General features: G+C 33.0%; 1 protein-coding gene across 1 annotated transcript; it reads right to left on the bottom strand.

The window, feature by feature from the left end:
- Positions 1–8,790: 8,790 nt before the first annotated feature.
- Positions 8,791–10,540, bottom strand: LOC129882876 (receptor-like protein 31). The gene has a single exon (XM_055957364.1). The coding sequence runs from the start codon at positions 10,256–10,258 to the stop codon at positions 9,080–9,082; it is 1,179 nt and encodes a 392-aa protein (XP_055813339.1). The 5' UTR covers positions 10,259–10,540; the 3' UTR covers positions 8,791–9,079.
- Positions 10,541–10,910: the final 370 nt, after the last annotated feature.

Below are 10,910 nucleotides of genomic sequence, written 5' to 3'. Positions count from 1 at the left end.
CTCTCATGACTTTTCACAATCATAACTCCTAAATCATATTAATAGATGATTTGGTATTCCATATGTTTGTCCTATAAATAGAGGCATTAGAAAATTTTGTTACAAAAGAGATGATCAAATTATATGGATATTAATGTTAAAGATTAAATAGGTGAAGCTTGCTCATCTTTTTGGCCAAGAATCACAATTTTTTTTATAACTTTACAAAAAAATATTTTATAGCTTATATATTGCTTTTAGCTTCTTTTTTTTCTTCACATATATGAGATTTGATTACTTCCTTGCAAGTGCTTTTTTTGTTGAATGAAAAAATTTCATCTTCTTCGTGATATTCATCTTTTGATCAACGGATCAAACTTCAATCTAGCAATTTAGTCAAAAAATCTAAACAGGCCCCCACAAAATTATTAGCGAAAAAGTATAATTATTTTTATTTTTCTCTTTTTTAAAATTACATGTAAGTCATATTTTTATTACATAAATTTGATTGTAAAAACTTGACAAGAATTTCAAGTATTGCAAATTTTAGTATATTCTGTCAATAAAAGTATTGAACAAATAGCAGACACAAAGATAAATCAGATAAGACCAAACAACTTAATTAAAAACGTAAAAAAAAATTAACAAAGAAGGAAAGCTAGCTATAGAAAAAAACACTTGATCATGTAGGAAAAAAGAAGTCAAATCATTGTGCAAATAAACTTTTTCATCAAACTTTCCTAATGATTCTACTTTCACCTTTATATGAGTTTTGATGATTGCTTTGTAGGATAAGACGCTTAATTCTTCAGTCCAACAAAATGATATTGCAAATGAGAAAAAATAATGCTCGAAATATAATTGAGACAATACAGAAAAAGGCTTTTTAAATGACCGTCACGATAAATACACTGCAAGAGAATAATAATAATAATAATAATTTATATTTATGTATAATAACAAAATTAGGAATAAGTGATATGATATCTTTCTTTGGCCAAGAACTACAATTTGTTTTTTAATTTTGGGGGTCTTTTCTCTATTTTTCCTTATTTATGTGCTATATTAAAAATATTTAAAAAATCACTCATTTAACTTTCTAAATTATGTTAAATATGCAATGTTAAGAAGCTGAAAGGTCATTTTTAATTTTCTTTAATGTAAAATTTAATAATCTTTATTTTCATTACTCTCATTACTTTTTATTATTATAACACCCCAAATAATTAATAGTCATATTCATGACATTATTTGGTATTTTATATTATAGTCATATAAATAGAGATATTGTAAAGCTTTGTTAAATGAGCACATTAGCATTTTAAATTGTCATGTTTCTCGTGTTTATTAAGTTGATGCTCTGGTTTGACTTGAAGAATAAGATGAAGGCTATTAAATGTTGATTGTGGCTTGAGGAAGTGGATGTCGACAAGAGCTCGAAAAATTGTGCATTGATTTCATATATTTTAAAAATATTTTAATGATTAAGATTGTAAAAAATGATGTTGCACTATTTATTTATTTTTTATAGTTCTCTCATGATTTCTCTTTATTTCGTATTTTATATAAAGTTTTGATTGTTGTAAATTTATAATTTCTTTTGATTCAAAATAGCGACTTATGACTTTGTAGGACATAATTATCTTCTTTTTTGGGGGGTTTCTACTTTCTTAAAATGTCTAAATATAATTTCTTTTTCATGAACTTTCAATTACAAATCTTTCGTTATAAGTTTTAAATAAGACTAAAATCTACACAATAATGCTTGAGTCTGTTGAGTTTTTCATCTTTATTATAATCTTTGCCTAAGAATTCTGTTTATTTTCTTCTTCTTCGTCGTCTATTTTTGACAATTTCTCAAATTTCTCTTTTTTATTATAGAATAATAAATATGTCAATTAACCGTTCATTCATATTTTTAATGCAAAACTTAATGGTCTTTATTTTTATTACTCCCATGATTTTTTTATTATCATAACCCCTAAAATAATAGATAGTCATATTCATATTATAATCCGCGGTTTCGACGGCAAAAACGGCAGCTTTCGAATGCCTTTACACTAAACTAGAAGAGAAAGGTGGGGATAGGAAATTATTCAAGCTAGCCAGAGCGCGGGAGAGAAGGGCACGCGATGCAGATCAAATGAGGTGCATTAAGGACGAGCATGGAAAAGTATTGGTAGACGAGACCCTCATTAAACATAGATGGCAGTCCTACTTCCATAAACTCTTGAATGAAGAAGGGAACAGAGAGATTGTGTTGAGAGATTTGGAACAGTCAAGAAGGCATCGCAAGTTTGGGTGTTGCATGAGTATTACGATTGAAGAGGTTAAGGGTGTTGTTCGTAGGATGCGCTGGGGAAGAACGACCGAACCTGACGAGGTTCTTATGGAATTTTGGAAGAACGTGGACTCGGTAGGTTTGGAGTGGCTGACTAGGCTATTTAATGTCATCCTTAAGACGACAACGATGCCCGAAGAATGAAGGTCGAGTCTACTGATCCCCCTATACAAGAATAAGGGGGATATCTAGAGCTGCGACAACTATAGAGGTATCAATCTTCTAAGCCATACTATGAAAGTGTGGGAAAGAGTGGTGGAGATGAGGGTGAGTAGAGAAGTGTCTATTTCAGAGAATCAGTTCGGATTTATGCCGGGACGCTCAACTACTGAAGCCATCCATCTTATGAGGAGACTGGTGGAGCAGTATAGGGAGAGGAAAAGGGACTTGCATATGGTATTCATTGATCTAGAAAAGGCTTACGATAAAGTTCCACGAGAGATACTGTGGAGATGTCTGGAGGCTAAAGAGGTACCGATGGCGTACATTAGGGTGATCAAGGACATGTATGAGGGTGCCAAAACCAGGGTAAGGACAGTAGGAGGGGACTCAGAGCACTTCCCAGTTGTGATGGGGTTGCATCAAGGATCAGCTCTTAGTCCGTTTTTATTTGCCTTGGTGATGGATGGATTGACACGACAAATTCAAGGTGAGGTGCCATGGTGTATGCATTTTGCGGATGACATAGTCCCGATCGATGAGACTCGTAGTGGAGTTAACGCTAAGCTGGAGGATTGGAGACATACCTTGGAGTCTAAAGGGTTTAAGCTGAGTAGGACCAAGACAGAGTACTTAGAGTGCAAGTTTAGTGAGACACCTCAGGAGGTTGGCGCGGAAGTTAGGCTTAGAGACCAGGCCATCCAAAGGAAAAGTAGTTTCAAGTACCTTGGGTCTATCATGCAAGGAAGTGGGGAGATTGACGAGGATGTCACACACCGTATTGGGGCAGGGTGGATGAAATGGAGGCTCGCTTCCAGTGTGTTATGTGACAAGAGGGTGCCACCACAATTTAAGGGCAAGTTCTACAAAGTGGTGGTTAGACCGACTTTGTTATATGGGGCGGAGTGTTGTCCAGTTAAGGTCTCTCACGTTCAAAAGATGAAAGTTTCCGAGATGAGAATGTGGAGATGGATGTGTGGGCATACCAGAAGCGACAGAATTAGGAACGAGGCTATTCGGGACAAGGTAGGAGTGGCCTCCGTGGAAGACAAAATGCGGGAAATGCGACTGAGATAGTTTGGGCATGTGAAGAAGAGGGACCCAGATGCCCCAGTGCGGAGGTGTGAGAGGTTGGCCGTGGATGGTTTCAGAAGAGGTAGGGGTAGGCCGAAGAAATATTGGAGAGAGGTGATTAGACATGACATGACGCAGATGCAGCTGACCGAGGACATGACCTTAGATTAGAGGGTGTGGAGGACCCAAATTAGGATAGAAGGCTAGTACATAGTCACGGTAGTCTACCGTATTAGTAGACGCTTTAGCAAACTATAATTTCTAGTTCTCTGATGCCTGCTATTATCTGTTACTTCCCGTACTTTCCCTACTTTGATTACTCTATTTTATTTGTAGCGCTCCTGTTATTTGTCTTATCATTTCACTTTGAACTTATTTTTTTCCTTTTCACTTCTTAGCCTCATCTAACATTTTTTTTATGCTTTTTTTTGAGCCGAGGGTCTCCCGGAAACAGCCGTCCTACCTTGGTAGGAGTAAGGTCTGCGTACAATTTACCCTCCCCAGACCCCACGTTGTGGGATTACACTGGGTTGTTGTTATTGTTGTAGAGGCATTGTAAGACTTTGTAGAAATGATCACATTATTTTTTTAATTTGTTATTTTTTCGATACTTATTTTATTCATTCTTTAGTTTGACTTTTTTCTATTTTTTAATGATTAAGATTGTAAGAATGATGTTGCATTATTTATTTATTTATTTTTCGTAGTTCTCTCTATGATTTCTCTTTATTTTGTATTTTCTATAAAAAATTATTGTCGTAAGTTTATTTTTTTTTAGTTCAAAATAACAACTTATGACTTTGTTGGAAGTCAACTAATTACTAATAAAACATATTTTCTTATGAAATCAATTATACATCTAGGTAAATCTATATATGTCATCTTATCATCTTTTATAACCGTGCGAAGTACGGACAAATTCACTAATACGGTATAAAATCAACTAGTAGTAGAGTAAAAATGCTAATGTGCCTATTTTTGGAATCTAACTTATTAACCAAATTTTTAAAATCAATTTATTTTGAAAATATATATTTTTTAAAAATACTTTTGGTGAATAGTAGTTTATTTGACTTATAAATTTAAGGACACATCTAAACAGTATTATCTCATTTTTAATTCATTATTAAACAATTTGAATATAATTTTTTTTGTCAATAATTATTGAATACAAAGAAGAAACTGCATTTGGACCCCATCGTAGTATTTGACCAATCTTTCTAAAACTGTTTCTAAATGTTTTTTTTCACAAGAGTTTATGGTTGGAGAAGGTTTTTTCCGGCTTTTCAAAAACAACAACTTATATTTTTCAGAAACACTTATTTTTCTCTCAAAAAATTGATGAAATATCTCACTTTTTTAAAATAAGCATTTTTTGAAAAAAAATGAAGAAGAAGAAATGAGGAAATACTTTTAACTAGGGGTGCACATTGGTCTATTCAATTTTATGTATTAGCGGTTTGGTTTATCGATGTTCGATTTGTAAACAAGCTAAATCGATAACCAAATCAATAAAATTTTTGTTATTGATTTTCGGTTAGTCAATTTTTGGATCTTAACCATTTTTTTTTCAATTTAACCAATAAGAATATCCTCATATAATCATATATATATGATGTTTTTAAAAATAGAAATAGTCGCAAGAATAGTTGTCCAACACAAGTTTCTACATTGATCATTTTTGTTTAAGACATAATTGTTTGAGCAACTTAATAGTACACCTGTCATTATGAAGAATTAGGTAAAGGGTTGTGTTATGGAACCGTAATTTACCATCTATGTTAATGAAACAACCAACTTTGTTAACTTATAAATGAAAAAAATGATTTGATTGAAGGCTCCCCCCCCCCTGCACTCCCCACCAACCCAAACAAACCATTAAAAAAAACCATACACAAAAATAAATTACATTTATATTTATATAATCTACCTACTTAAAAGTCATAAATCTAGTCGTATAGGAAAAAATGTTACTTATGCTAATATATAAAAGACTTTTTTTTATATATAGGGTCTGAAAATGTTATTTTTTAATCTCATTTTTCTATAGTGAAGATAGTCATACATAATTGATCAACATATTATTAAGGATCTCTACCTAGATATAAGACCAATTTGCTAATCACAACCAAGGAGAGTTTATTATATATATTATTAGGTTATTCAAAAGATATATAAGAAATATTTTATAAGCTAAGAGTGAAATTTATAATCTTGAAGATAGGACAGTTTATAACTATTACTACACATATAAGTGCTCCTGATAGTGTAAAAGTTTTCGGAACTTGAACTCATTCTTTAGATACGTATGTATTGATAGTTCTTTCTTTTTTTGTCGGGGTATAATCATTTGGTATGAAAATTATGGAGTAGCGATAAAATTATAGATCATGAGTTTGAACTATGCAGTTAGCATACATGTAAGTTACATACATTACACCCTATTAGGGTGCAACCCTTTCCCCAACCCTCCATGAACACAGACCAAAATATTTTGTGAATCGAACTATCTCTTTTCATAACCATTTGATTACCCATTATACACTCTTTGGTGGTGGTACTGATGCAGTTGATCCAATCAATGAATGAGAATGGAAATAAAATTTCTGGAAAAAAAGGTGTAGATGATGGAAAATGTTTTTAAGCAAGTTTGTGGACAAAAGGTTAATTTGCTTTTTAACTATTAAATTAACATTTTTCTCATTACTTCTTAAATATTTTTCATTTTATTAGTCTTTATTTGGGCCGTCTGACAAGAATAGTGTTTGGGCTTTGTTTCAGTTTTTGTTAGCGCAGGCCCTAAAGTAGTACATAAGGGCCTTCTAATCTTTGTTATTTGAGCAAATTACATAAATTCCACTAGTTTAGGTTCCAATTATTAGTATTCACGGTAGTTTCAAATAATACTTTTTTGTACCACATTTCGTTGATTGGATACATTTTCTTAACTCGACAGATACATTTTCGTTGATAAAGCATGATACATGTTTAATTAAGGACTGTAACTAAAATGTTTAATTTAAGGAGGAAATCACCCCTTTAACAACTTTTGAGTATATCTAGTCTAACAACTTCTAAAAAAGTTTTGCAACAAAACTAATATCTTCCATTTATTTTCGAGCAAAAAAGAAGTGAACAACTTTTCTTTGCAGAAATTCGAATTTGTTTCTCTGAATTTTGAGATTTTTTTTTCTTCAATTTTTCATGTTTAGAAAACAATGTGTATCTCGCACTCTAGTTGGTTGTTACGTTGTTGAATATTCTAATAAAAGTATATTGTTGTTTTTGAACTAGATACAAACCTTCATTTGGAAATCTTACATAAATCAAAATCATTAATTATCTGGATCAGAATAAGGGCCTTTTACTAATGTATCTAAAGTATGCATATGATTCATGCACCTAATTTCATTAGATGTATCTTCCATATACGTGTATCTGATACATACTTCGTGACTTAGATGAATTAATTATGTATCAGCTACATGTAGCCTATAGCAGATACATGTGTTTGAAACTTGTTATGTATTTGAAGTATCCATCCAATTATTCTATTAATTAGTATCAATTATGGAAAAATCCCAATTGGAATTGAGTGACATAGATATAGCAAAAAATCCTTTAAATTCACTTATTTTTGCCTTGTGATATTGCTTTCGTTGATTAATAATTTCTCATGTACTTGTCTTTTCTACATGTTGTCTAATGATGCTTTTGGTTTCTAGGTAAGTGGAGCCCAATTAACAAAACTCCTTCAGCATTAGCTGGCACCTTAATTTTATCGAACATTTCGAATTCGAGCTCTAGTATAAAAAAAATTCTTAGTAAAAAGTGCTCTTTCTTGAATGGGGCTCCATGCGGCGCAAATCCAAAATAGTTGGAATCCAATGTAGGTATCGAACACCACACAGAAAAACAAACAAACAAAAAAAGTTCTCACCTTATTTATGAATTTTCCTTCACAATGTCAATGTATATGTAAGCTCAAATCAATTACCCAATTCTTGTCACTGGCCTGTCTATACAAAAGAGGAAAAAGCTTAGAAGAACATATATATTTTTCCTAGACTAGGGAGCTTTTGTATTATCAAGATCCCATCTGCAAAGCTACATAGAATTTTGAGGACTTTGTAATGTTCAAATATCACATGTATACTCATCATTTCAGCTTAGGGGATAGGGCATTTCACTGAATTGTGATAATTTTCATGTATTGCATTTAGAATAATGGTAAATATTACTGTTAATTTTGCAGATAGTAAAATGGATTTGTTGGGGAACTCCACATGATCTTCATATCGATATATTGTAAACCAATGTCAAATATGAGGTCATTTCATGATTAGATTAACTATAGAATTCACTATATCCATATAGTTGTCTTTTCTCCATACATTAAAAGTGACAAATAAAACTGAAAACTTAATTTAAAAATAATGGACAACTAAAAACGAACCAGAGAGTATATTGGACCAACATTGATTTCTTTTGTTTAACGCATAAAACTAGTACTACTCCTTCTGCCAGCATTAATAAATTAGTTTTGCCATTTGGAGAATAAGTACGTGCATTTGCATTTAGTTTAAAGGTAAAGAAGATCTGGTTCACTATTGTATCTCCCTTTTCATACTTGATTTTAGGTTTATTACGTTTTATTTGAACCGAGAATCTATTCAGAACAACCTCTACCGTTACAAGATAAGAATACGATTTGATATACACCATCCTCTCCTAATTCCACTTATTGGATTATAATGAATATATTGTTATTGTTTATTACAACTAACTCAGTTTTTGACACTACTTCCTCTGTTTCATGTTAACATACACCAAATCCCCTTCTTATTTATTCCTTTACAAGCTACTAACTTCAAATTGTTCATGAATTTTTACCTTAAAAGTTACTAACATGTTCTTAATTACAACATACGTAACATCACGAATTCTATAAGTACTAAGATAAAAACAAAGAAAGATAAGAGTCCCTAAGTTTAGTACCACAAAGAACAGAGATATGCTGGTGCAGCTGTTTTGTGGCTGTGTCCAATCTTTGTGTCACATATAATTTGTCTATGCCATTTCAATGTCTCATCACCACCCACAAAACAAGAAAAAGATACTGTATATCCCTAAAAACTCTACTTTTATCAGAGCAATAAGGCTGTTGTAAACAGAAATAATAATAAAAAAAAAACATAAAGCAAGATTTTACAAAACAAAAACAAAAAATAAAAAGCTAGAAAATTTGCAACATATTTAATAAGGTAAATCAATATATCTAATTACAAGAAATGCCAAAAATTGTGCAAAGTTTGGCTCACCAAAAAAATCATACAAATAACTAAACTTAAACTTTTACCCTTTTTTACTCTATTTTTTTTCTTCTTTATACACATTTTTGGATTCTTTTTTTTTTTAACCCTTTAATTTCAAAATTAATCAATGAATCCCAACCATTTTTAACTTCAAAACCAAAAAAAAGAAGCTATAATTTATAGTACTTAATATCCTTTTGATTTCTCTATTTTACCCCTTCCATTCCCCACATTGAGCAGTAGGCCGGGACTTCTGCTTCCCGGCTTTCAATGGACATGGTGTCTGAACCGGAAGGACCATGCAATTATACTGCAAACACAATGAGCTCCGAACCGGAATTTCTGCGGCCGGATTGATCGCTATTCCTGTAAGAAAATTATGTTGCAAATACAAAACATGTATATTGGCCGATAATAACCGGTCTACCATAATACCCGGAACCTGACCCATGAACCGGTTGTTATTCATATATAAAATCTGCACACCCGAGAATAATGGCGATATTTCACCGTAGAACCGGTTGAAGCTAAGGTCCACAGTGGGAATTGTTACCAAACCAGCCGGGTAAATTCGACCGGTGAATTGGTTCCTTTGTAGCTGAAGGTTGGTTATCGGAAATCTAAATAATTTCCCCGGAATAAACCCGGTGAACCGATTTAAACTAAGGTCGAGATAGTTTAACCGGTTTAACCTTGTTAATAGATGGTCGACAGGACCGGTTAACTGGTTCCATGACATTGAGAGGTATTCAAGTGAAGAAGGAAGCGACATTGGCAATAGCGAACCGGAAAGTCCGTTGTGTTTGAGATCGAGCCGGGTTAATCTCTGGGATATAAAAGGCGGTACTGAACCGGATAAACGGTTGTGACAGAGAATGACGTTGTTGAGCGCCGGAAGTGTTCCGACAGCCCAGGGGATGTTTCCGGTGAGCTGATTGAAACTAAGATCAAGAGTTTGAAGTCGTCGGAGCTTACCTAAACCCGCCGGAATCCGTCCAGAAAGAAAATTCCGACTAACTCCAAGAAACCTTAAGTTGTTCAACTGTGAAAAACTTTCCGGCAATGCTCCGATTATCCGTCCGGGAACAACAGTAAACTCAGCTAAAGCAGAGAGTTTCCCAATAGAGGGGTCTAATCTTCCGGTAAGACCCGGAGACCCGGCTCTCGGGTCACCCAGATTCAATGCGATCACCTTATCACCAGCGCAATAAACTCCGGCAAAGCTACACGGGTCGGAAGTAAAATCCCAAGAAGCGAAAAATTTGGAACCGGGAAAATCATTCAAGGTTTTACGAATTGCTTGCAAAGCCAAGAAATCAATGGGGTGAAGCATCGCAACACATTGGTACTGAAAAACGATAACATGAAACAGAAATAATAAAAACCTCATGATTAATTAAGTGTTGTATTGATGAAAGAAGAGTAAATCAAATGGGGTTTATATAAGGGAAAAAAGTTAAAACTTTTGGGTATTGCTTTTCCGTGAGAAGCAACGAGTTCTCGTGGGGAAAATGGGGTTCGTGAAAGCTTTAATGGATACAGCATGAAGTTTCTAAAAAAGAAGAAGATGATATAAGAGAAATGAGTGACTTCTGAGAAAAGTAACTGCTAACAAATGGAAAAAAGAAAGAAAGAAAGATATAATTTTTGGATTTGAATCTTGTTGAAGAATACACTATATGATTTTGGGGAGAGAGGATGAAGAAAAGACAGAGCTAGTGGATTGGTAACTATTTTTTTATTTTTAATTAAAATTTTAAAATTGAATTTTCTGAATACATAAGTTATATTTATTAGAAAGTCTTTTACCCTTCAACATGGACTCTAACGCATGAATTTAAATATAATCGAATTTTAATACATACTAACCACAGAAAGAAAAAAAAAATCTGTAGTATATTTTTAGTTTTTTTTTTGTTATGGTTAATTTTTTTCCTTGCAAAGAATAGAGTACTAGGATTTTTGTTTTGTTTTGTTTATTTATGTGGTTTGGGTGAGCAAGCTGTTGTCTGAGCCTACGTGTATTGTCCGAGTCTGTAGTT

Source organism: Solanum dulcamara, chromosome 3 (assembly GCF_947179165.1).
Source record: "Solanum dulcamara chromosome 3, daSolDulc1.2, whole genome shotgun sequence".
Lineage (NCBI taxonomy): Eukaryota > Viridiplantae > Streptophyta > Magnoliopsida > Solanales > Solanaceae > Solanum > Solanum dulcamara.
This window is presented reverse-complemented; position numbering and strand designations above follow the sequence as displayed.